This window comes from Exophiala xenobiotica (assembly GCF_000835505.1).
Source record: "Exophiala xenobiotica strain CBS 118157 unplaced genomic scaffold supercont1.5, whole genome shotgun sequence".
Taxonomy (NCBI): Eukaryota; Fungi; Ascomycota; class Eurotiomycetes; order Chaetothyriales; family Herpotrichiellaceae; genus Exophiala; species Exophiala xenobiotica.
The window spans coordinates 3,514,652-3,538,557 of record NW_013562490.1 but is presented as its reverse complement, the minus strand read 5'-3'; the positions used below and the strand labels follow the sequence as shown (position 1 = coordinate 3,538,557).

Here is a 23,906-nt window from a genome sequence, read left to right as displayed (position 1 = left end):
GGGCCGTGTCGCAATTCCATGGTCTCTTTATACAGTTTTTGTCAAGGCATCATAAAGCCACCTCAATACTGCTGCTTGCCCTTGCTAGCATCCTGGTCCCCAGTGCCTCTTGCGTCCATATACGCCAGCATTCGGTTTCTGTCGCGGACCTCCCTCATGTATTGGAGCTGCTCTTCGGAAGGTTTCCGGAGTTTATTCTCTTCTCCGCTGAATCTGAAGAATAGTCTGTGGACCGAATATCCCAGGACAACGGTTACTGCGGCGCTCACAATGCATATAAGAATGATTCCTTCTTGCGAAACCATTGCGGCACAGTCGGAGAAGCTGAGTAGCAAGCAGGAATCTCGCAGCTAGTGATCTTGTTGGCCCTGTCCCAGCCACAAAAAGGTTTGGTTCTGTCACACAGAGGATGGAAGATCGTCGTGTCGCTGGAGTCCCAACAGGCAAAAAGCTCGGGCTCAGTTGAGCTACCAGTGCAATGGAAGGCTGGGGCAATATGAGCAGTGAAGTGATGAGGCCTTTCCTATGGAGTAACGAAAGTAAAAGCCACAGGAGGAATGGGAAGCAATACCACAATATCATCAGCCCCCGGCGTCCTTATATGGCAATGGCCTGCCCACTGGCAGCAAACAGCGCCATGGTGTCTGATGGCGGAGACCGCTCGAAAGTGAGCAACGCGTCAAGGGGGCTTACCCAGGCGCAACTTGATTTTCCCGTGGAACCCCATCTCAAAAGGGACTCAATCATACATCGGGAAGGGCTCGAGCGTGACTGAATGTGCTGGAGTGTCAAGGAATAGTACCCATGGCTGCCCCAAGAGTGAAAAGGCATTAAACTGCTTTCCTCGCTGTTAAGCGGCACAGCCAATCAGGAAACAGATTGAAAGAACAACAAAAATAGTCAGGTCCCACAGGATTTGATAGCGATGTTTCAGTTGGCTTGTGGACGACGTCTCGCCCTTCACTCACCTCACGAGTGATTCATGTCATTGTGCTGGGGCAAAATGCGGTTTCTTGGCCCTGTTAGATCACGGTGCTCTCTCAAGGTCGATCCTGGATGGTCGCGATGGAAGATTCCGCGGTGCTCTGACCCTGCTATCAGCTGCTGGGTGACGTCGTCTAGTCGCTTTAGCGGGAACTGAAGGACAAGTACGAAGTGGTAGCAGCCTGCCATTCAACCAGTACACCGTCTCCTCTGCCTTCGATGTAAGCGTGTTAACAGATATTGTTGAAGTCGAAATAGGTACGTGCCGCTTTAGTGACCGTCGGCAAAATTGTTCCGCCACCACGCACCCATGTAACTATGTCACGTGCTCTGTAGAAGCGGCGCAGCGACTCGCCGCTTCTGGATCTGTAGCCAAATCTTTACGAGATCTCCGCACCATAGGCTTAGGCATAGTCGACAATCTTTTCTTCCTCAGCATCTTCAACAACGTCTTCTATGCGAGCTGACTTGCAACAGTACATGCCGACGAAGGTGCAGACCCAGCTGGTGTGATATCTACCTTCTCAGTGAGTTCACCTCCTCACCGGCACAAGATGGCGGAAAGGTCGAGCAATGTGCTGAAAAGGCTGCACCCGGAAGAAGATGATGTCGACGGTCAAAAACGAGCCAGATCCAACGATGGCTCCCCGCGGCCTACTACCCCGGCCGCTACTACGCCGGGTTCGAGACCTGATATGACCCAGGCAATTGCTGCGGCCAAAGCAAGAGCGGCGGAATTGAAAGCCAGATTGAACAAACAGGGTGCAGCCCCGACTCCCGCATCTGCCAGTGCCTCACCGACCCCTCCTGCATCCGCTGCCACCGACAGGATATCCCAGCTCAAGGCACGAATTGCGGCAGCAACCAGTCGATCAGCGGCGTTGAGTCAACAGAGAACGCCTTCGACTTCGACTTCGACTTCGACTTACACCCCACCAGTCTACAATGATGACACTTCAAGAGCGCGTGGTGGCCTGGACATTGGTCTACATCCTGCGCTACTAGCCGATGCGCAGCCAGACACACAGAGAAACAAGACAAAAACACCGCAGCCGAGGTTTACACCGGGTTTTGGGAACAGAAGAGTCGAATCGCCAGCTCCAGAAAAGGCGCATCTAGATTTGTCCAGGCCATCGTTGGAAGAGCTTAAGGAAAATCCATATTTTGATCCAAGTCTTGGGCCACGGAACGTCCTCGCCAAAGGCCGACAATCCCGCCAGCTGGTCTTCAATCAAAAGGGTAAATATATCGCACAAGCGGCTGCTCTTCGACGACAGGCGCAGCTCGAGGAGACCAAGAGAAAGATCGCCGAGCGCACCCGTCTCGCCGGTCTTGAAGAAGATCTGAACGCAGAAAGAGCTTTCCTTGTCCCTGCGCCTCCAGATGTTGAGTGGTGGGACGAGGGTCTGATAGACGGCAAGTCCTACGATGTTATCGACGACCCGTCGAAACTCAAAATCGACACTCCCGACTCCATAATCACAATCTATGTTCAGCACCCCGTTCTGATTGAACCACCTCAAGAGAAGAACAATCCCGCCCCAAAGCCCATGTACCTGACTCAAAAGGAGCAGGCCAAGCTGCGCCGTCAACGCCGCCAGGCCGATTTGAAGGAAATTCAAGCCAAAATCCGTTTGGGGCTCGAACCCCCACCACCTCCAAAGGTCAAGAAGAGCAACCTCATGCGCGTGTTGGGCGAAGAAGCGGTCAAAGATCCCACGGCCGTCGAAGCCCGCGTGAACCGCGAAATCGCCGACCGCCAGCACAAACACGAAGAGATCAACCAAGAGCGCAAGCTCACCAAGGAGCAGCGCGCCGAGAAACTCGCCCAGCAACAGGCAGAAGATGCCGCCCGCGGCATTCACGTGCGCGTGTACAAGATCGACAGCTTGGCCAACGGCAAGCACCGATTCCTCATCGCTAAGAATGCTGAACAGCAGGCACTGACCGGGGTGGTCATCATGCACCCGAAACTCAATCTCGTCGTGGTCGAGGGCGGCGAACACTCGATTCGCTTCTACGACAAGCTCATGCAGAATCGGATCAAGTGGCAGGAGATGGAGGCGCCGCGCGCCGTCGAGAGCGGGAACCGCGATGTGTTGGCCAAATGGCTCGAGGCCGAGGATGAGAATGGCGAATTGAAGGATCTCAGCATGAACAAGTGCGAGCTGATTTTCAAGGGCGAGGCGAAGCAGCGCAGCTTTAAGAGATGGGTCGGCGCGCGGCCGTGCGAGACCGACACCCATGCGAAGGATGTGCTGAGTCGTGCGAAGATGGAGAACTTTTGGAATCTGGCCAAGAGCTTCAAGCCGGATTTCTAGTCGCTCGTGATGCACTTCCCATGCTCAAGGAATGACAATGCAGCAGCTCAGGTCATCAGTGGCCTATGCATGACTTTGAAAAAGCAGCTTTAGCGTCCTTCGCTGAAGCCATAGGCAGGTAACTCGTTACCAAAAGAGCACTTGTCCTGCCACTGTATAGAATAGCATCAAAGAAACAGGTCAAAATTCGCTGGGATCAGAGAAGACATTGAACTCGTTGACTTCGCATGTACAAATCTTTCCAGTACGCCGTGCTCGAGTTCCCGAAGATGACATGATATATGGACATGGAGAAATATGTAAAGAAACTCGGTGCATTTCCACACCTGTGATCTAATTCTGAGCGGCGCGTCAAATCAGCAATCCCGCATCAAGCCTTTAAAGCCTTTCAAGCGTTCAACTTCTTCGCCGCAGCCTCCAGTATGCCAGAGACCTTCTCGACCTGATGCTGCGCCTCGCGCCAATCGCCCGCCTCGATTGCATCGCGTATCCCAGGAAAGTAAGCCTCATCGTACCCCGACCAAGCCTGGGGCGCGAAGATGACGTGCTTGAACTGCGTCCGATTGACTAGACCACCACCCTCGCTGAGATCAAGCAGATCGGTCTCGAAATGGATCAAGCGATCGTTATGTTCCGCCCTGGCCGTAGCCATAGCCGCACTCTCAAACCCGCCCGACCCAAATACAAAGTTTCGCCAGTGCTCATCGAAGTCATGGAAAGTCTTCGCCTGCTCGGTAAAGTATTCCGACGACTTGCGCAGTGGTCCCAAGTCGACCACATTACTCTCGTCCGCTCCTGGTGCAGCTCTTGCATAGCTGTCTAAATCGTCAATGTACTTGCCCACAGCCTGCGCGTACGCATTCATATCGAACGGCAGAAGCGGCTTATCCGCCAATTCGAGAATCATCAGCGCCCATATCTCTCCCATGGCCTGGTGGTACTTCCAATCCGGATCTCCGAACTTGGACATCCATTCGAAATTGTCGTAGCAGCTATGGTACGGAAATTTCTGGCCCTTGAAGAACATATCGATCGACGACGTGCCGACGATATCCTGAAAGGCGACGAAATCGCTCCCTGCGCCGAGTCCTTCTAGTCCTCGTCCGCTCGTGCTCCAGATTTCGCCAAGCGATTTGCCTTGAGACGGGTCGCCAACACGATCTAACACGTGGAGAAGCATGCGCTGGTACAAGGGCGATGCAGCGGCGTGGAAGTCGGTCCCTGAGACGCCGACGTCAACATTGAGATACGCGACGCCCTCTGCACGAAGTTCGGCTTCGCGGTTCTCGACGTGCTCGGTGCTGCCGATCAGATTGTACTCTTCGCCATCCCAGCTGGCGAATTCGATGGTGCGAAGCGGACGCCAGCCGAGTCGGCGCAGTTCGCCAAAAATCCTGATGACTTCCAGCATGATTGCTGTTCCGCTGCCTGGGTCAGCCGCGCCTGTGCACCAAGCGTCGCGGTGATTGCCGACAATGACTCGTTTCTCGGGTCGTTCCCAGCCACTGATCTTGCCCAGGACGTTGTATATCGGTTGCTTGGCCTCCTCGTCTTGCAGGTTTTTGAGATTGACTTTTGGAGACTTCTGATCTCCTGTCCAGTAGTCTGTGTCGGGAGTTCCTTTCCAGACGTCCGTCATTTGCGATCCATGGCCGCTGATGGCGCCAAGTAAGTGCTTCGCATCATTCCACGATATCGGAATGGAAGGGATTTTGTTGAGGCCGGGGCTGTCCTCAGCCTTGAGGGCTTGCTTGTTGGAGGGGGTGGACGCCCAGCCTGGGGTAAGAACGTCTCCGACCACCCAGGACATCAGACTCACGGCGCCTCGTTGCACACCATCATTAGGCATCCACCGACCATCGGGAAATGTCGGTCCTTGGACAAATCCATCCTGACTGGGGTCAGAGTAGATGATGCAGCCTGCAGCACCTGCAAGTTCGGCAGCCTTGACTTTTAAAGCCCTGTCGCCTTGAGAGCCATAGTAGCGAACCAGAACGATCGCATCTTTGACTGAAATGCCATTGTCCTCCAGCGTTTTGAAATCTTCCTTCGAGCCAAAATTTGCGTAGACAAGGGGCCCTGTCACGTCACCCGACTTAGAGTGACCATGAAAGACGAAAGACCGCTCTTGATCTTCTTCAATTCGGGCCTCCCATTTCAGATTTTCCGGTTCGACTATCGCAACTCGCCTGCCGTCTTTCCGGGGATAATTTAGATAGACATCGAATCTTTCCATGTTCACGTCCTCAAGCTCTGATGACTTGAACAACTCCATTACCCACTCTCCAAGTACATAGTTGCCTTCCGTCCCGGCAATGTGTGGGAAGTCGGTTATGTGCTCCAGGTATTTCTGCATATGTCCATGATCGTTCATGTGGTTTTGTATGAATATTCGTATTGACTCTGGGTCATACATCTGGCCCATTCCCATCCTATTCTTCGTAAATGATAAGACATCAGACGCAATAAGTATATACAGAACTCCCATGATCAAGAAGACACCCAACAATCGCCCGATGATCACCACTCGGTTCGTATCGAGGGACTGGTAATTGATGCGCGGCCAAGAGATATTGGACAAGTATGAACGAAAGGAAGGCAAGGTTAAGGAGGAGAAGGAGTTTGTGAAGGTCGAGAAGCGCTTCGATAGACGGTAGCCTAGGAGGGATCGGTTCGAGGAGGAGTCGCTTTGAGGGTCTTCAATGTCCATCTGCTGCATCTCTCGTCGAACCTCTTCCTCGTCGTCGTGTTCAATACCATCCAGCGAGTCGAGACTCGGCCGCGCAGACTCGACCGTTGGAGGGCGATAGTTGCCACTGCCTCCACCGAGGAGACCTTGCCTTTCCGCATCATCGCTAATCTCTTGAGGACCGAGTCGGGATTGTGAGGAAGCAGGACGGGATGAAGTGGCCTCCTCGTAGGTCGGAATGGGCAGAGGTTCATAGCGGCTCTTGCTGTCCATGGTTGCTGTCGAGTTCGAGTGATGTCCCGAAGGACACACTCACTGTTGGATTATTGACAGTGCATCCGGGCTGCAGTTAGCCTGCATGAAACCTTTGATACGTAGGAACGACAACATCAGAAGATGATCCCTGTATGATGAGTCCAGACTCCATGGACGGCGATTGCATGAAACGAGAGAGGGTGAGCGCAGGGTGCAGGTGGTGTGCTGCGCCTCAGTGATTTCCGGCTGCTCGGCGGAACAGACTGTGACGGACCTACCAGGTAGGCTCGCTCGAGTTCCGGGTACCAAGACCACCCAAGACTTCTACCAGACTTCCCGGTCAAGACATGCTATGCCCGTTCTGATCATCCGATTTCAATATTTCATCAATGTGTCTATCTTTGTCAATGGACCTGCGCTGGGAGCTGGTGGTGTCAGGACATGACATGCGTCCTGGCAAGACGCAACGCTGCGGTTCGAGCAGGCAGCATAGCCCATATTTTGCAACCATCTACCGAGCTACCAGACGAAATCATACCGATGATACAGTACTGAGCTTGCCATGTTAAGTCTTTCAAGGTATCGCGTCTCCGTTACAAGGAATACGCTTACGAATATGCTACATCCCACCAGGCTGTATGAGCAGATCAGCCTGATGCCCGATATGTTTTTCATGGAGCCTTCTTGTTCACTTTCCGCTCGTCAAGACCGTGAGGAAAACCTGGCTTAACTACCTAGGTATCTATGGAAGGCACAGATGCTCCCCTGAATCATCGCTTATGCCTCCAACGACATGGGATACCCACCTGGTGACCGTCCACATGAACTCAGTCTTTAGGCAAATACAGAGCGCCTCAGAGCACTCAAATGTGCAGTACTCGCATCAGTTTGTCACGGTGCGACACTCATCAGCACAGATTAGACCTTCGAAATCATGATTTCCGGTACAACCTCTAGGGTATGGTTTATTCTGACGATCACTGCTCTAAGCCCTCGCGCTGCTGGCTTTGATCAACCAGATTGAAGATATCCAGAGGGCCGTTTCTAGAAGACTAAAGACACTTACCACTCAGAGGCCTTAATGCCTCGAGACTCAACGTAGCATGTGCCTTCATTAGAAGTGTTGCATGACAGTCATGCTAACGCCAGAAAACGCCTTTATCCAGCTCCAAATGTCTGTGCTGTGGAAATCAGGGAGAAAATTCCAGCCATGAATCTCGCTCTGCATAAATCAAGTTGACGCCCTCATAAGTCACAAAGCCTTGCCGACGCTGGGAGGTAGCGTTGGGGTGCACAAGGATGATGATAGCCATCGATGATTGACCAAGAATCACAACGATATAAGAGCTAACAACACAGCCGCCGATTGTGTTGGATCAACCGCAATACAAGGGCCAGGATAGGTGCCTGTGGCTTGAGTGAGAGTCCCGAAGTCCACGGTACTTCTAAGAAGACATCAGGGATGACGTCTCCATGCCGCCGATCAGGGACATCTGGGATATTCATACACCCAATTGTTAACACGGCTCTTCCCAGTTATTCTACCGAGGACCATAACAATGAAGACAAGGCCCCCGATGTTCACTATTGGAGCATTCGACGCACAAACGATGTCCTTGAACGGAGGTCGACGACGCTTTGGACCCACAACATTGCCGTTGCTGCCGTCAAGAACGTTACTGTTTTAAAGCGGCATCACGACGGGAGCCTCTCCAATGACTCTGATAGGGCGTAGATAACAGACTCAAAGCGAGTGTCTGTCCAAGTCAAGCAGCCTTGAAGAAAGGAAGTTGTTCTGACGAGATATCTCAGGGAAACATTGACAGCTTGAGGACATATCGAGTCTTGCCATCAACACATTCGACCAATACCATAGGCAATGTCTCCGTCAGCACCTGCGGACGGCGCGGATGTCTCCGACAACAAGAACCACAACATTGCGCCTCCTACCATCAAATACGATGATGTCCACATATTATTCGACAAGCTGCAGCAAGCACACGCCACTAAATATCCTCCCAGGCCACGTCTCGAGGTCCCAGAATATACTCCAGATGCCAACCCAGATGATGTGGCCGACGGCCTGAAGCGCGTTGGCGGAGTCATCGTCCGTGGAATCTTGTCGCAAGAAGCCATAGCGCAGATCGAGTGTGACATGCGTCCTCACTTGGAATCAGACATTCCATGGACAGCCGGCAACGATTTCTTTCCACCATCGACTCGACGTGCTTTTGGGCTGATCGGTAAATCGCGAACAGCAGCCCTCGAGCTGATCGGCAATGATTTGTACCAAGCCGTGTGCAAACAATTCCTAACCACCAAAGCATATGCCTGGTACGGTGACAGGAACGAGGTTAGTATCTCGCCTCCTCAAGTCAACAACACGATTGTCTTTTCCGTCCGTCCAGGCGATTCATTTGACCAGCCACTCCATCGCGATGATGACATCCACTACGCCAACCGTCTTAGAGTTGACAAGTATCCTGAGCTCCAAACTCACGAGAGTACGGGATTGGTTTCTTCGTCGCGGGGACCAAGACAACCAAAGCCAACGGCGCGACGAGGTTCATCCCAGGAAGCCATCTCGAAGACACGGCCCAGCCACCAGACGAGAAGGACGCTGTACATGCTGAGCTCAACCCGGGTGATGGATTTATCATGCTCTCCAGCTGCTACCATGGTGGCAGCAAGAACACGACAATGAATGAGGAACGGCTCGTGTTCAGCTGCTTCATGACAAGGGGCTATCTGCGCCAGGAGGAGAATCAGTACCTTTGTGTTCCTTTGGACGTCGCCAAGTCGCTACCTCTGAGGATTCAGAAATTGATGGGCTATGCTGTAAGCGAGGTGAGTTTGTCCAATATTACAGCCTCTGCCGTTCGCTTATGCTGATGCTGTTTAGCCCATGCTTGGATGGGTCGATTTCAAGGACCCACGGGTAATTCTGGATCCAAAGGCAGGAAGAGTCGCTCACAAGTACTGACGCCTTTGTGCCCCTGCACCTGGATACGAAGCAACTTTACTTCCAGCAGAGATCTTTACCAGCGAGTTACAAGGCATGCTAGCCTCATCGTCTGTCCTACCTGTTCTTTACTTGCTGACCAACTCCATCCACGTCAGCCTTCAGCGAGAATAATGTCCATGCTTTCCACAGACCGTAGGTTCTGGAACAGGAAATCATAAGCTCTCACAACATCTTCAAACCCGACGACGACAAGTCAATACTTCGTTTGTTGACTGTTTGTGTCATGACAGTGAATCCCTCGGGCGGCTGTTGTGTCCTTGTTGTGTTTGGAGCATTGCGAAGTACATCCTGAAGGAGAATGTAAAGAATTGGGACTTGCCGGACTATGTGGAGTTGATGCAGCAGCACGAGTGACGTGCTCCTTAGCTTGGTACTTGTAAGTCCTGAAACAACCCAAAGCTACTTGTTCGGCTCGTTGCCCGGGCAGCCCTGTTTCGAATCTATCATATCCCGCTCCGACTAGAGCATTTTGCTTTGTTCATAATCGGATCAGGAACGGACCCGCGGCAATCAGCTGCAAGATGCCCGCGACCGCTTCGCTGCGGTGCCTGGATGATTTCGTGTCGTCCGCTCTTTCAAACCGGATCAAGGCCGTTGTGCCGAGCATTATGGCGCAAGATCTCAGGTGGTGGGATGTCATCGGCATCTCCTATCGAAGATCACCTCGGTTTTGAGTAGGCTCCAGGGAAACTCCCTGCGAGGATCGGCAGGGGTCAAACCAGCCTAGTGACAAAAGGCCCAGTAGCCGAGTACTTAAAAAATTAAGGCATGTCTGGGCGCATGCTGGGCCTTCGAGTTTGTCAGACTCTAACGGTGCAAGAAGCTCTTCTGGGCTTTCATGCTGCGTGAGATTGTAAGCATTCGAGGCTGTCACCATGGCGTGATATTTCGCCAGAGAAGCGCAGACATCCATTTTCGGACGAGGTCAAAGTTATACGAAGAATAGCAAGTCGAGCACGGTGCTGTGAGCGGCGCTCTAATCTTCTGGGTCCTCTTTACTGTAACGTCTGAGGAGATCTTTTCCATCCCCGGCTATTCGGGGTTACCAATGCGCCCGGCTGTGTACTTTTTATGTTGCAGCAGAGTCAGTCGTTCAGCTGGGTGGTGACCCGAACATCGAGGATAGCTTGGAGCTTGGGGATGACCTGCAGCTGCTGAAGCCAATCACTACCCCGGCTCAGCTGGAATGCTATCAGTACACGCAAGTCCGGCTTTTTGATTGGCAGTCATATCCGCAACCCTTGTATCAGAATTGCACGAGTTCTACTGGATTTACAAGGGTACTGCCTCAGCCACAGGGTTCTCTGCTCGCACGGTCAAGATTCATCCATACCATACCTGGCAGCCGTATTTACTACGTACACAGAGAGCATCACATCCGAGGAGCTTGGCCGTCAGCTCCCTGTGCGAAGATGCTCAGCCCGGGTCAGCGAGGCCCGCTCTGAATTGGTTTGACAGCTACTTCTTGACCGGAACATTATCATCTCCGTTAGGGGATATCCATTGGGGTTTGACTGTTTTGTCGAAAGTATTCCCTAACCATCCGGCCCTCCCAGCACGCGAGATGCTTTTCTTTGGAAAGAAAAAAGCCTCGAGTCCCATGGCCTGATGATTCGGCTGTTCCTGGGGCCCTGATCCTTATTCTTTCAGGATGGATACCGAATGGCTAATCACAGGCCTCACCTGGTGGCCTCGCACGATCCACGGTGGTCTGGAACATCAAAGGCCCTCCGCCTGCCGCGACGCCCCCGGGCTAAATGTTACCCACCTGGGCACTGAGCCACCTACGGCTGCTCCACCAGGCAAATGTTCTCTGCATGCATGTCGAACGTCTGTGCCTAACTCTCTCTTTCAGCGCTCCGCTGGGTCTGCCTGTGCCTGCCTGTGCCTATAGCCGGGTGCTCCCAAGGCCTTCGTTATTATCTCTCAAAGCTCGGGAATCTCTGCCTCCGTTACAACCTCGAATATCGGTGGTTCTCCATCACCTGAGCCTAACCTGGATGTATCCTCCGCCCCATTGAGCCCATGTAAAGCCTAGTCGTCGAACTTCATTTTCACCGGTTTTACGATTCTGTTTGCTTCTCCCCCCACAATTCTTTCGTTTGGTCTTTGATTTCTCAGCCCGCTTGATCTTTTGCTTCTTGATAGCCCTTTGAGGAGGTTTGAGTCGGGTCAGTGCTGTTCTTCATGGTCAAATCCGATCTCCGGCCTTCGCTATACTTCACGACCAGCTAAGCTGCCGTAGTGTCAGCCGCTATCTCTGGCGTTGCCTCCGCATTGTTTGATAGCAATCCTTCCTGCGTTCCTCACAGCGCTCCTCTGGCAGAATTTGTTCGGCACAGAGCCTCTGTCGCCAATGAACCCTCAGCCTTTGTCGCTGGATGACGGTTTCTGTGCAATACCAAAAAGGCATTCGGTCGTTCAGATCAATGAGGTTCCTTTGGCATCACCTGTCGAGGAGGACAAGGACGGGGATATGCACAGACAGCTAGGGATCGTAGAGGTGGTCGAAGAGTGCGCCTGGGATCAAGCAAGAGACGTATTGTTGCGAGGGCTTGGTTCAAAGAGACCACAAAGTAGTGGTGTATACGCCAGCAAAAACATTTCAAAATTTGACCGCACGAGGAGATCATCAGAGGAATCAGTCGACGCCGAGAATTGGAGGAATGATGCGATGCGACCAACAATGAAGCTCCATGATCTCCCGCACATCAGCCCAGGAGAGCCGTTCACAGAGGATCCTCACCCGAGACGACACTCGACGATAACGACGCACCCAAGTTCCCTCGATTCCAGTCTCTTTCATTCGACTTCCTTACCTTTGCAACCGCGACCTGTTGCGCAGTCCTGGCCTCTCCATTCTCGCCTTAACTTAGCTTCCCTGAACGGGCCTTGTGGCATTGTTGGGCCTCTCACACCTCCAGAAGATCTTGACTCGTTCAAATGGGAGAGCTCTGAGGAGATCCAGTCTTCTGAAGGCGTACGGACGGTATCAGACGTCGACCAAGGCCGTCCTAATCGACAATCCCATAGCGAATCGCGCCCCCGATCTACCTCCCGGCCGTCAGAGATACAGATGCCAGATCGATCAAACCTTGCGCAAGACGCTCCCAGTCGGTCTGACTGGCTGGGTCGCGCTTGCCAACATCTCGGTATGGAACTCAATATAATCTGAAGGCTTAACTGACATGATTTTATAGCATCCAGCTTGGGAGATGCGGGAAACCAACACCAAATCCAAATGGTGGTTCAAGCGTTGCCTTCTCAATCCAAATCCACCGAGGTGCAACCAGTCTTCGAAAAAGTGGTTGAAGCAATTCAAAACCACTGCACAATTGCGCCATACATTACCATCACTCATGCCGTTTCTCAAGTGATGAGTATGGACGAGGTTCCAGCGTCACCACCCGCGACGCCGAATGCGAACAACTCGGGCGATGATTACTTTCACGACCAGACCATCTTCACTCATGCGGCCGTGGTACCGGCATACCATTCTCAGTCCAATCCTCCAATGACCATGGGCTCCCGGCCGACCAACATAATCGCGGCTCCGAGCAGTATCCACGTCTCCATTCTCGAAAGATACATCCCTCCGACAACGGCACAAGAAGTCAATGACTTCTTCACCCTTAGCAGACGTTCCTACCTCGCCGACCGGCTCCTCGAACTCTCCTCCAACAATGGCACCTTGCTGCTCGTCTATCCGACCAGAAGAGGAGGATCGACCTTTGCCGACCGATATGTTGGTCCAGTCATCGAGCCCTTTCTTCGTCAATTCATACTTCTCAATGGACTGTATACGCAGGTTGCGACGACATTGGGTCAAATGGCTGCAGTGGGGGCGATGAAGAGTTTTGAAGAGATTCAAGAAGCAGTGACGGCCATGTGCCAGGCACTGAGTCAACGCGCTCCATCCCGTGGGCTGCCAAGTCGATATACCATTGTGCAATCCGAGACCGCCGATGTCGTCCTGGACCGGGCCGTGTGGAAGGATTGGTACATCGAACAAGAGCAGCCGCGTCTGCGTCAAAACATGGTGGATTACCACAAGTCTGGCGGTCGCATGCCTGCTCCACGCGGTCAAATCGAAGTCACGCCGGGAATGCTGGCACGTGAGGTAGTAGAGGGCGTCCGCCAGAGTCGAGCAACGGCTGGCAATACGGGATTGGAGGTTGGTGTGTTTGTCATACGCCGCACGACCACGACCGTGTGATGTTTTGGCTGCACAAAGACGTGTCTTCGTTCTTGCATGGCGCCGGAGATCTAAGAGAGAGAAAGTGATGATTCATGTGTCGAGTGAGCAAGGCGTTGTGGAATAAAATCATGCACAAATGGTAATTCAAGGAAATGGCACATGGTGACGAGAAATGAAAAGCCCTACGGATAATATAGGGGTGTGCCTTTTAATTGAGCTGGGTTTCTAACTTCGGGGTTATGGCCTGCTGAGTTGGATGGGACATTTGTTGGGCTGGTGAGGAATGCCACTCTAGAACAGCTGTTGGAGAGACAGACATAATGCATCAAGCACGATCAAGCCATTCATCTGAAGAACAAACTCTCATCTCTCTCGTCCGACCTCTTTTGTAACACAGTGTACCCCAGTAAAAGACAGCCGAAGCCTGGCACAATTATTGGCTGGACGGGGCCCGTCGCAATGGAGATCAAGGGGCTTCTAAGGGAACTTAGGCTCGTTCCTCGGGGCTTTTCTACCAACCGCGCCTTGTGATCCCGGGCGGTGGTGCCCACTACGGACTTCCCTATCTTGATGTCGTTTCCCAGCATAGATAAGCCCCCAACGCCCCGAAATTTCCGTCCATTTCTGATCCTAGCTTGACTTTTTCTTCCCATCGCCGCCGGGATGAACTCATCGATATCAAGATGGGTATCGGCATGGCAAACACGGGAAAAACCTGTTCTACAACGCCCGCTATCGCCCAAACCCGCATCGCGTCTTTTCCATCCTTGATTGCCATTTGATTGACTCCGGGAAGACTGCAGCGGGAGGCCACCTGAGTCTGGGTGATTGGATCTTGCTGCATCTCTTCTTTGACAATCGCGCGACGGGCTGAGCTAGACTGCGTCTACCAATGTTGAAAGATCCGTCTTGCTTGCACTGTCAATGGCAGAGGTGAAGTCTCCTGTTCATTCACCTCTGGGTCTTGTTCAGGTTCGCTTCACTGCACACTATTGATGTCTTTCGTTGTTGAATGAGCAGTGACTTTTTGTTGACTGTTTTATCGGTGCTTGCTTGCTTGCGGTGCGCAGCGCTTTCCTCCTCTACCGAGCAATCGCGCCTGCCCACCAGACCGTTCGTTACGCACCTGCGTCCTTGAACTAATTACTTACCTTTGAAACGACTTTCTCTTCTGACAAACTCGATTCTTCAAACTTATTCCAGAATTCTAATTCCTACGAGGCAGAAAAAGAGCACAGGCTTGTGCGGTTGGACTTCATACATCTAATACTCATCCATTTACCTTCGAAGAACACCAGCTCAAGATTCTCATCGGGAGGAAGTCACGATGATTCCCTTGCTGGCCTTCGTGGCCTTCATCTTCTCCATCCTCTGTGCCGGCGTCAATGCCATTCCCACCATCACGGCCGTCGGGTCCAAATTCTTCACAAGCGAGGGTAACCAGTTCTACATCAAAGGTAAGAGCCTGGCTCCTATCGAGATCTGGAAGTTCACTGACACGTCTGCTCTATGTAGGTGTTGCCTACCAATTGGTCGAAGACGATCCGCTCGTGAACAAGACGCAATGCCAACTCGACGCCTCCCTCATGAAACAGCTTGGAGCCAACTCGATTCGAGTCTACCACGTAGACCCTTCCGGGGACCATTCCGGTTGCATGAACGCCTTTGCTCAAAACAACATATACGTTTGGGTTGATATGGACAGCTTCAAGACGTATATCCAGTTGGTAAGAGAACCACATTTCTGTGGAAAGAGACAGGCAGGCTTACAAGACGCAGGATGGCGTTCCTTCGTGGACAAAGAACAAATCCGACTCGTATCGAGCTGTCATGGACAACTTCCAGCAGTACGACAACACTGCCGGCTTTTTCGTGGGCAACGAGGTGCTCAACTCCAGTAAGAGACTAGTCCCACTGCGACGGACACTGGCTGACCGTTGACAGATGCTGACTCGGCTGCTGCTCCTTACCTACTGTCTGCTGCTGTTGACCTCAAGAACTACCGTGATGCCAAGGGTTACCGCAAGATCCCCATTGGCTACTCTGCCACCGACACTGCTATTCTTCGGCCGATGCTACAGAACTATGTTGTCTGCCGTCCTAACGCGACGGAGCGTCTAGATTTCTACGCACTGAACAGCTATGAGTGGTGTGGATCGAGCCCAGACTACAATACTTCTGGATATGTTGGCTTGCAAGAGAGTGCTGAAGGGTACCCTATACCGATCTTCTTTTCCGAGGATGGTTGCAACACAGTACCGCCAAGAACCTTCAATGACCAGGCTGCAATCTTTGGTCCTGAAATGGTTGATACATGGTCGGGTGCCATTATCTATGAGTGGATTCAAGAGACAAACAACTACGGTCTTGTCACCTACGGTGCGGCTGGTGGTGCCAACCAGGGCTCGGTTGTTGTTGATGGGTAAATATGCCAGGCTGGCAAACTGGGACTTGATGTGAACAAGCCCGTGCTGACTGATGCAGGTTCACGCGTCAGGGGATGCCTACGCCAGTCCAGCCCGATTTCAGCAATCTCGCGGCTCAATGGTCGACATTGACCCCCACCGGAGTCAAGTCCGCGGCGTACACACCAAGCGCATCTGCGCCAGCTTGCCCAACTTCGACCGCAGGAGGATGGACCGTGGATCCCAGCTCGCCGCTGCCTACCCTTGGAGCGGTAGGCGTCACCCCAGGTATGCCCAGTGGTGTTCCGCAAGGCAGCATCACAACAATCTCGACGTCTTCGGCGTCCTCCGCTTCGCAGAACAGTAGTACTTACAGTTCGACAGTTTACCCCTCGTCCGCGACTGGTGCAGCAAGCAGCACGTCGGGCGCTGCTACTTCTGCAACTTCTCAAGGCGCAGCTGGCAGGGTCGGCCCAGGCCCTTTCCTTGCAAACAATGCAGGCTTGATGAGCACTGTCATTGCACTGCTTGCAGTTGGTGCAGGAGTCGCGTTCTGGCTGTGAGATTTCTCATAGGAGAAATGTGTAATTTCATGAATGATGATGGAGAGAATTGCGAGAAGTGTTGATCCGGGAATAACTGCGATCACAAAAGAAATAATATGTGGATAGCGAAGCATGATAGAAGAAAAGCTGCACATTCTCGCCAGAAGAAGTCGTATCTTATGTATCGGCTGTGGTGCAATAGAGTTCTATGAAGAGACTTCAATCGATACCAAAGGAAAATCATCTTGGTAATCTCTCGGCTCTAGTGCACTCTGCACTGTGCACCCACTGTGGACTTTTTGCATGATTCAGATCTCGCCATCTCGACCTCAATTCTGATTCAGACTGGCGTGTGCTCATCGGATCGCCTACAGAAACATCCGCTGAGTCATCTCGCAGGCCAAACTTCCAACACAGACGTCTCAGAACAGCCGCTTGTTCATTACTGGCGGCGTGATGAATTGTGTCAAACGTCCGAGCACATCCGGCAAGTGATGGAAGACGATTTACGCGTTGACCATACGTTCGTATGGTCAAACTGCAGGCGCAATATCACCTGGTCTAGGCATGCAGAAGATCGTTGAAGGTGTTACCCATTTGCAGGCGCCAAAAAAGTGCTAGGTGCTGCGTTCCAATGGTAGACAGATACAGCTAAGAGCCGCCTATAGCTGTGGAAGTTCAATGTCAGAGGCGAGGCTGCGAGGCTGACGTACGCCACAGCATAGCGTATGGGTAGGCCAGCAACATACACAGTAGGTCAGGAGGGTAGAAATCAATGAATTGACGGGGCATTTGAGCCTCTAGGAAACATTGTTAGGTGACATCGAAGTCGCTCGGATGCAGTCCCTCTACAGACCCGATAATAGTACGAGTTAACGAGATTTCCTTTATGCAGCCGCCAAGGATCCGTCTTCCGACGCATAAATCGGCACCCGTGTCGGAGTTTAAGCCTTGGCGGTCTTTATGCAGTGTCCGCCATGCCCCTCTTGGCGATTTGTGCGCCTCAGGTGGATCTTTCCGCGTTATGGGTAGCGGCCACTTGGCGCCCAGTTCTTAAAAGTGGTGTGCTTGGGATTCGTACTTCGCCATGCTCAATATCGAACACGCCGTGCTCTTTTTACTTGTACATAGTATGTCCTTTTTCTTCGACCGCTTTCTTTCGTCTGCTTTTATACTCCGTAATGAAATCTTAAACCTTGTTCTCCTTCTTGTCTCGGTCTCTTTGCATCCGGAAGCATTAGTTTTGTGAAGCGGGCCTACCAAGGCTGCCACCATACTATTCTGTCGATCATTCATTTCTACTTGTATATATGTGCTTGGCCTTGTTCTTGCCAGTATTCTTGTGCGTATATTTTCACGACCATCGAGCTCTAACCTGCTACCTTTCTGTACATCGACCCGTCCTTTGCCGTCATCTGGACCATAATACTACAGCCCTCCACATCCTACATTCGATACTCTCATGACATACACCTGCTTTTGAAGAACCACGGATACTGAGCATAAGCCTAAAACACATCCCCACCAGCGAGGCATTCGCGACATGTCTCTCGTGGGGAACTTTACCTCGAATTACGACCATAGCGTCGACACCCAAGGCCCTGGGATTCTAAGTCATCGCAGGAGAAACAGCGAGGTTGAACAGACATACAATCCCTTCCACCACCATCATACAGCCAACGACGACGATGCTGAAGCAATATCAGAGGGGAAATTGGGCTCCTCCAGCAGCTCCGATGACGAAGGTGCTGAACGGATAAGAGACCTCGCTCGACAGCTCACTCGTGACTCTGCCCGATCCTACGGAGGTGTCAACCCATTCGATGCGGAGCCTGACTCCGCCCTCGACCCCAGCTCAGATAACTTCAAACCTCGAGCTTGGACAAAGGCCATGTTCCAGCTGCAGTCATCCAACGATCGCTTTCTTGGAAGGACTGCGGGCGTTGCCTTCCGCAACCTGAGTGCCCACGGCTTCGGTGCTGCAACCGATTACCAAAAATCCGTCGGCAATGTCTTCTTTGAGGCCGTTGGCATCGCTCGCAAATGGATGGGGGTCGGACAACGCAGAATAGACATCCTCCGCAACTTTGACGGTCTCATCAAGCCCGGAGAGATGTTGGTTGTCCTGGGTCCTCCAGGTTCCGGCTGCTCAACCTTCCTCAAGACCATCGCAGGCGAAACTCATGGGTTCAATGTGGACAAAGATTCGTACATCAACTACCAAGGCATCAGCTTTGAGCAGATGCACAGGCACTTTCGAGGCGAAGCGATCTGTAGGTGTTCCCCATCCTAAAAGCTGGACCACACAAGGATGAGTTCTACGCTCTGCTTCAGTCTATGATTGGACGACACTCTGACCTTTATAGATACCGCTGAACAGGATGTCCACTTCCCTCAAATGACGGTCGGGGAAACGTTGTACTTCGCCGCTCGCGCGAGGGCACCCAGACATGTACCGGGAAACGTTCCCAAGAATACATACGCCGAACACATGCGAGATGTCATCATGGCCACTTTCGGTATCCGACACACCTTCAACACAAGAGTCGGCAACGACTATGTCCGAGGCGTTAGTGGTGGAGAACGCAAGCGTGTCAGCATTGCTGAAGCTGCTTTGAACCTGTCTCCACTGCAATGCTGGGACAACAGTACTCGTGGCCTAGACAGTGCCAACGCCATCGAGTTCTGTAAAAGTCTACGCATCTCGACCGACATCCTGAACTGCACGGCCGCCGTTGCTATCTATCAGGCACCACAGTCCGCTTACGATATCTTTGACAAAGCGATTGTACTGTACGAAGGACGGCAAATATACTTTGGCAAGAAGGAGCATGCGAAAGACTATTTCGTCCGGATGGGCTTCGCTTGCCCAGATCGTCAAACCACAGCTGATTTTCTGACGTCTATGACGAGTCCGGCGGAAAGAGTTGTTCGCAAAGGATTTGAGAACAAGGTTCCTCGTACGCCTGACGACTTTGCACAAGCATGGAAGGATAGTCCGGAACGTGCTCAATTGCTCCGGGAAATCGAAGAATTCGACCGGGAGCATCCGATCGGAGGACCAGATTTGGAGGCTTTCAAGCAATCTCGAAAATTACAACAGGCAAAACGGCAACGAGTGTCCTCTCCCTACACACTCTCTTACGGTCAACAAATACGGCTTTGCCTGTGGCGAGGTTATCGTCGATTGATAGCAGATCCGAGCCTGACCTTTACGCAAGTCTTTGGCAACACCATCTTGGCTTTGATCATCGGTTCTATCTTCTACAATCTCGATCACACCACTAACTCGTTCTACTCTCGAGGCGCTTTACTGTTCTTCGCTATTCTCATGAACGCTTTCGGATCGGCTCTGGAAATCTTGACCCTGTACGCGCAACGTCCGATCGTCGAGAAACACGCCCGATACGCATTGTACCATCCGTCTGCAGAAGCATTCGCGTCAATGTTGATGGACATGCCGTACAAAATCTTCAACACGATTGTCTTCAACGTCACTTTATATTTCCTAACCAACTTGCGAAGAGAGCCTGGAGCATTCTTTTTCTTCCTGCTCATATCGTTCTTCCTGACCCTGGTCATGAGTATGCTCTTCCGAACGATCGCTTCCGTCTCACGAACACTCAGTCAAGCTCTTGCTCCAGCGGCTGTTCTTATTCTGGCCATTGTCATCTATACAGGCTTCGCCATTCCTGTCAACTACATGCTGGGATGGGCGCGGTGGATCAACTACCTGGATCCCGTGGCCTATGGCTTCGAGGCATTAATGATCAATGAATTCTCTGGGCAAAACTACGACTGTGCGAATTTTGTACCTACAGGTGCTGGCTATGGGAACGGCGTCGCTCACCGTGTCTGCTCGACTGTTGGATCTCGGCCGGGTCAATCATTCGTCAATGGTGACGACTACATCAACAGCAGCTACAGGTACTACGCATCGCACCGGTGGAGAAACTTCGGGATACTCATCGCCTTCCTGTTCGGCCTCATGTGCACGTACCTGGTTGCAGCAGAATTTGTCGCGGCAAAGAAATCCAAAGGTGAAGTTTTGGTCTTTCGACGTGGTCACAAACCAGCCGCACTGAGGAAGAATTTCCCCTCAGATGCCGAGGGCGGCAGTCCTGGCACGATTGTTGCAGCAGAAAAGGACCACAACGAGCTTCAACCCATCTCCAGCATCATCCAGAAACAGACCGCCATCTTCCAGTGGAAAGATGTCTGCTACGATATCAAGGTCAAAGGAGGCGAACGACGAATACTGGATCATGTCGACGGCTGGGTTAAACCTGGCACCCTTACAGCTCTCATGGGCGTGTCCGGGGCAGGCAAGACCACCCTTCTGGACGTTCTCGCCACACGTGTGACCATGGGAGTTATTACCGGGGAAATGCTCGTCGACGGCCTCCAACGCGACGATTCCTTCCAGCGCAAAACCGGATACGTACAACAACAAGATCTACACTTAGAGTCATCCACTGTCCGCGAGGCATTGAACTTTAGTGCCCTCCTCCGCCAGCCAGCACATATCCCCCGTAAAGAGAAGATTGCCTACGTCGATGAGATTATCAAACTCCTGGAAATGACCGACTATGCTGACGCCGTCGTCGGTGTGCCCGGCGAAGGTCTAAATGTCGAACAGCGTAAACGCCTTACGATAGGCGTCGAGCTCGCCGCGAAGCCTCAACTCTTGCTCTTCCTCGACGAACCCACATCCGGTCTAGACTCGCAAACATCCTGGTCCATTCTCGACCTACTCGAGAAACTCAAGAACAACGGCCAAGCTATCCTATGTACGATCCACCAGCCTTCCGCCATGCTCTTCCAGCGCTTCGACCGGCTGCTTTTCCTAGCCAAGGGTGGCAGGACAGTCTACTTCGGCCCCGTCGGTGAATCATCACGGACTCTGACGAGCTATTTTGAACGCAACGGCGCGCACCCTTGTCCCGCGGACGCGAATCCAGCTGAGTGGATGCTCGAAGTCATTGGTGCCGCTCCAGGTTCGCACACGGACATCGACTGGGTCGAGACGTGGCGCAATTCTCCTGAGATCAGGGAGGTGCACGCTGAGCTCAAGACGATGAAACACGACCGGTGCAGATTGGCTCGAGCGACGTCCGATCCGGCGGATAAGACGAGCTACCGCGAATTTGCGGCCCCGTTTTACCAGCAGATGTTCGAAGTCCAGAAACGTGTTTTCCAGCAGTATTGGCGGACCCCGTCCTATATTTACAGCAAGTTGTCGTTATGTACCGCTTCGGTGAGTCTCTCATTTCTCATCCCTCAACCCCTTTGGGCATGAACAAGACGACCTCATCAGAGAAGATGTCGAATCCTAACCTAGAAGTGCCAACGCTTGTTCTGGTATTGTGCCTGCCAGGCTACGTCAATTGTATTGCAGGAGAATATCGATCTCGCTAACGCTCAACGCAGGGCTTGTTCATAGGACTCTCCTTCTTACACGCCCGCAACTCTATCCAGGGCCTTCAAAACCAAATGTTTGGTATATTCATGCTGATGACAATCTTTGGTCAACTGGTCCAACAAATCATGCCACTGTTCGTCACCCAGCGCGCCTTATACGAAGTCCGCGAACGGCCCAGCAAAGCATACTCCTGGAAAGCATTTATGATGAGCAACATTATTGTCGAATTGCCTTGGTCCGTTCTCTGCGCCATCCTGATCTTCGTGACGTGGTACTACCCTATCGGGCTGTACGCAAACGCGGAACCAACGAATGCCGTGCACGAAAGAGGCGCACTGATGTTCTTGTACATCCTGGAGTTCTTGCTGTTTACGAGCACATTTGCGCACATGGCCATCGCAGGGATCGCGGATGCAGAGACTGGGGGCAACATTGCGCAGCTGGCCTTCTCGTTGACACTGGTGTTCTGTGGTGTGCTCGTCGGCCCGAAGGCCCTACCTGGGTTCTGGATTTTCATGTACGTCTCCCCCTCTCCCTCACTCCTAAGCATGGTCCGTATGAGTATGATATGTGAGACTGGTACTAATGGGAAGCTCAGGTACCGCGTCTCCCCATTCACCTACTTGATAGACGGCATGCTGTCCACCGCAGTCGCCCACACGACCGTCACCTGCGCCTCGAACGAGTATCTACACTTCACGCCCCCTTCAGGACAGACCTGCGCGCAATACATGGCATCCTACATCGACAGGAGTGGCGGCTACCTGCAGAACCCGGCCTCCACCGGAAACTGCAGCTACTGCCCTATAAGTGAGACTGACACGTTCCTGGTCGGTGCCTCGGCGCATCCACAATACATGTGGCGCAATTGGGGGATCATGTGGGCTTTTATCCTGTTCAACGTTGCCGGTGCGGTGGCGCTGTATTGGCTGGTGCGGGTGCCGAAGAAGAAAAGGGGAGAGAAGGGGAAGAAGGAGGTTGTTGGCACGAGTGCGGACGCGACGAGGGAGGGCAGCGTCTTGGAGAAACCGCCACCGGTCGACGGCACTCCTGGTCTGACGGAGAAAGAGACGGCGAGGGGCGCGGACGTTGATGCTGAGGCGTCGTCCACGACGTTAGGCACAGCAAGACAGAATGAAACGGAACGGCCGCTCTATCACGACAGTGTCACGAAGCCACGAGATCACCCTGGTCCGGCGCAACCTCCGCACATTATTGCATGATCGGTTTGGAGCGGACAAGCTTTCAACGTACAGCACCTGCATTTTTCCTTCCGGCGTCAATTCGATCGAGGACCGACGAGGTGGACAGCGTGTATATACACCTGATCCACGGAGCCCTCGTTCGTTGGAATTTGCTCAGCCACTCCTTCTTAGCATCCACTGCCACCTACATCAAACATTTGCGGTGTGCGGTTGCAGGTGCATTCCAGCATTGATGGCGTTTCGACCATACTTTTGTACTCGCACACTTCCCTTTCAGGACTTCCGGCGTTTCGATCGACAAATACATAATTGTTGTACTTGTACTTGTACACACCACTCTTGCCATTCCCGGGCCGGTTAATTTTATTTTCGACTGCAACACTCGACTGGACTGTACTCACTGGTTCATACGATGGACGTGGCTTGGCACCAGCCAGATGCATTATACAACATACGACACACAGTATTATAACACTGTTGTCAATACCTAGGTATTCACACAATTACCCCGACCTTTGTCAACAAGACCACGAGATCGAACCAGTACAGTAACACGGGACAGGGCAGGACATGATAGAGAAAAAACGCGACCGGCACGGTGTAGGATGTGATATGCGACGATATAGAAGGATATACTAGTAACTAGACAATTCCCACGAAAGGGAGACACGGGATCTAGAGAGATATAGATACCATAGACTACGGAGTACTACTCATCTAATAGGACCATCATGATACGACTCCCCCTCCCTTTTCCTCTGGCATCAATGAACCTCTGTACGTCTTACTAGTAGATGCATATTCCATTGGTATCTTCATTTTCACACAGCGCGTTGGTCGACGCCAGACTCACTACG

The 23,906-nt window shown here is 52.3% G+C and overlaps 7 protein-coding genes across 11 annotated transcripts; 5 read left to right on the top strand and 2 right to left on the bottom strand.

Annotated features, from left to right (window-relative positions):
* Positions 1-62: 62 nt before the first annotated feature.
* PV05_09109 (uncharacterized protein) lies at positions 63-305 on the bottom strand (the record flags this gene model as incomplete). Its single annotated transcript, XM_013458679.1, has 1 exon — positions 63-305. The coding sequence occupies one exon, from the start codon at positions 303-305 to the stop codon at positions 63-65; it is 243 nt and encodes an 80-aa protein (XP_013314133.1).
* A 1,115-nt stretch (positions 306-1,420) lies between these two features.
* PV05_09108 lies at positions 1,421-3,590 on the top strand. Of its 2 annotated transcripts, XM_013458677.1 has the most exons (2): positions 1,421-1,511; positions 1,585-3,590. In XM_013458677.1, the coding sequence occupies exon 2, from the start codon at positions 1,680-1,682 to the stop codon at positions 3,303-3,305; it is 1,626 nt and encodes a 541-aa protein (XP_013314131.1). In that variant the 5' UTR covers positions 1,421-1,511; positions 1,585-1,679; the 3' UTR covers positions 3,306-3,590. The 2 variants fall into 2 exon arrangements, with proteins under 2 accessions (XP_013314131.1, XP_013314132.1); XM_013458678.1 differs by having other exon boundaries at positions 1,421-3,590.
* PV05_09107 (uncharacterized protein) lies at positions 3,493-6,476 on the bottom strand. Its single transcript, XM_013458676.1, has one exon. It carries the CDS (start codon positions 6,265-6,267, stop codon positions 3,694-3,696), a length of 2,574 nt encoding a protein of 857 aa, XP_013314130.1. The 5' UTR covers positions 6,268-6,476; the 3' UTR covers positions 3,493-3,693.
* Positions 6,477-8,128: 1,652 nt separating this feature from the next.
* PV05_09106 (uncharacterized protein) lies at positions 8,129-9,518 on the top strand (the record flags this gene model as incomplete). Its single annotated transcript, XM_013458675.1, has 3 exons — positions 8,129-8,753; positions 8,798-9,096; positions 9,152-9,518. 3 exons carry the CDS (start codon positions 8,129-8,131, stop codon positions 9,230-9,232), a joined length of 1,005 nt encoding a protein of 334 aa, XP_013314129.1. The 3' UTR covers positions 9,233-9,518.
* A 1,630-nt stretch (positions 9,519-11,148) lies between these two features.
* On the top strand, positions 11,149-13,815 carry PV05_09105 (uncharacterized protein). Its single transcript, XM_013458674.1, has 2 exons — positions 11,149-12,426; positions 12,475-13,815. Exons 1-2 carry the CDS (start codon positions 11,631-11,633, stop codon positions 13,488-13,490), a joined length of 1,812 nt encoding a protein of 603 aa, XP_013314128.1. The 5' UTR covers positions 11,149-11,630; the 3' UTR covers positions 13,491-13,815.
* Positions 13,816-14,374: 559 nt separating this feature from the next.
* Positions 14,375-16,652, top strand: PV05_09104. 2 transcript variants are annotated; one of them, XM_013458673.1, is made up of 6 exons: positions 14,375-14,929; positions 14,988-15,199; positions 15,252-15,369; positions 15,417-15,894; positions 15,957-16,165; positions 16,262-16,652. In XM_013458673.1, exons 1-6 carry the CDS (start codon positions 14,800-14,802, stop codon positions 16,438-16,440), a joined length of 1,326 nt encoding a protein of 441 aa, XP_013314127.1. In that variant the 5' UTR covers positions 14,375-14,799; the 3' UTR covers positions 16,441-16,652. The 2 variants fall into 2 exon arrangements, with proteins under 2 accessions (XP_013314127.1, XP_013314126.1); XM_013458672.1 differs by having other exon boundaries at positions 15,417-16,165.
* A 922-nt stretch (positions 16,653-17,574) lies between these two features.
* On the top strand, positions 17,575-23,794 carry PV05_09103. Of its 3 annotated transcripts, XM_013458671.1 has the most exons (4): positions 17,575-18,695; positions 18,789-21,679; positions 21,853-22,361; positions 22,443-23,794. In XM_013458671.1, the coding sequence occupies exons 1-4, from the start codon at positions 17,966-17,968 to the stop codon at positions 23,065-23,067; spliced, it is 4,755 nt and encodes a 1,584-aa protein (XP_013314125.1). In that variant the 5' UTR covers positions 17,575-17,965; the 3' UTR covers positions 23,068-23,794. The 3 variants fall into 3 exon arrangements, with proteins under 3 accessions (XP_013314125.1, XP_013314124.1, XP_013314123.1); XM_013458670.1 differs by having other exon boundaries at positions 18,789-22,361; XM_013458669.1 differs by having other exon boundaries at positions 17,575-21,679.
* The last annotated feature ends 112 nt before the right edge of the window (positions 23,795-23,906 follow it).

Coding starts and splice junctions, on each gene's coding strand:
- PV05_09108 (XM_013458678.1), top strand. CDS start 1,539: ATGGCGGAAAGGTCGAGCAATGTGCTGAAAAGGCTGCACCCGGAAGAA.
- PV05_09107 (XM_013458676.1), bottom strand. CDS start 6,267: ATGGACAGCAAGAGCCGCTATGAACCTCTGCCCATTCCGACCTACGAG.
- PV05_09105 (XM_013458674.1), top strand. CDS start 11,631: ATGAACCCTCAGCCTTTGTCGCTGGATGACGGTTTCTGTGCAATACCA. Junction 12,427..12,474: donor TCGCGCTTGCCAACATCTCG/GTATGGAACTCA, acceptor ATGATTTTATAG/CATCCAGCTTGGGAGATGCG.
- PV05_09104 (XM_013458673.1), top strand. CDS start 14,800: ATGATTCCCTTGCTGGCCTTCGTGGCCTTCATCTTCTCCATCCTCTGT. Junction 15,200..15,251: donor TCAAGACGTATATCCAGTTG/GTAAGAGAACCA, acceptor TACAAGACGCAG/GATGGCGTTCCTTCGTGGAC. Junction 15,895..15,956: donor GGCTCGGTTGTTGTTGATGG/GTAAATATGCCA, acceptor TGACTGATGCAG/GTTCACGCGTCAGGGGATGC.
- PV05_09103 (XM_013458671.1), top strand. CDS start 17,966: ATGTCTCTCGTGGGGAACTTTACCTCGAATTACGACCATAGCGTCGAC. Junction 21,680..21,852: donor TGTCGTTATGTACCGCTTCG/GTGAGTCTCTCA, acceptor CGCTCAACGCAG/GGCTTGTTCATAGGACTCTC. Junction 22,362..22,442: donor CCTGGGTTCTGGATTTTCAT/GTACGTCTCCCC, acceptor TGGGAAGCTCAG/GTACCGCGTCTCCCCATTCA.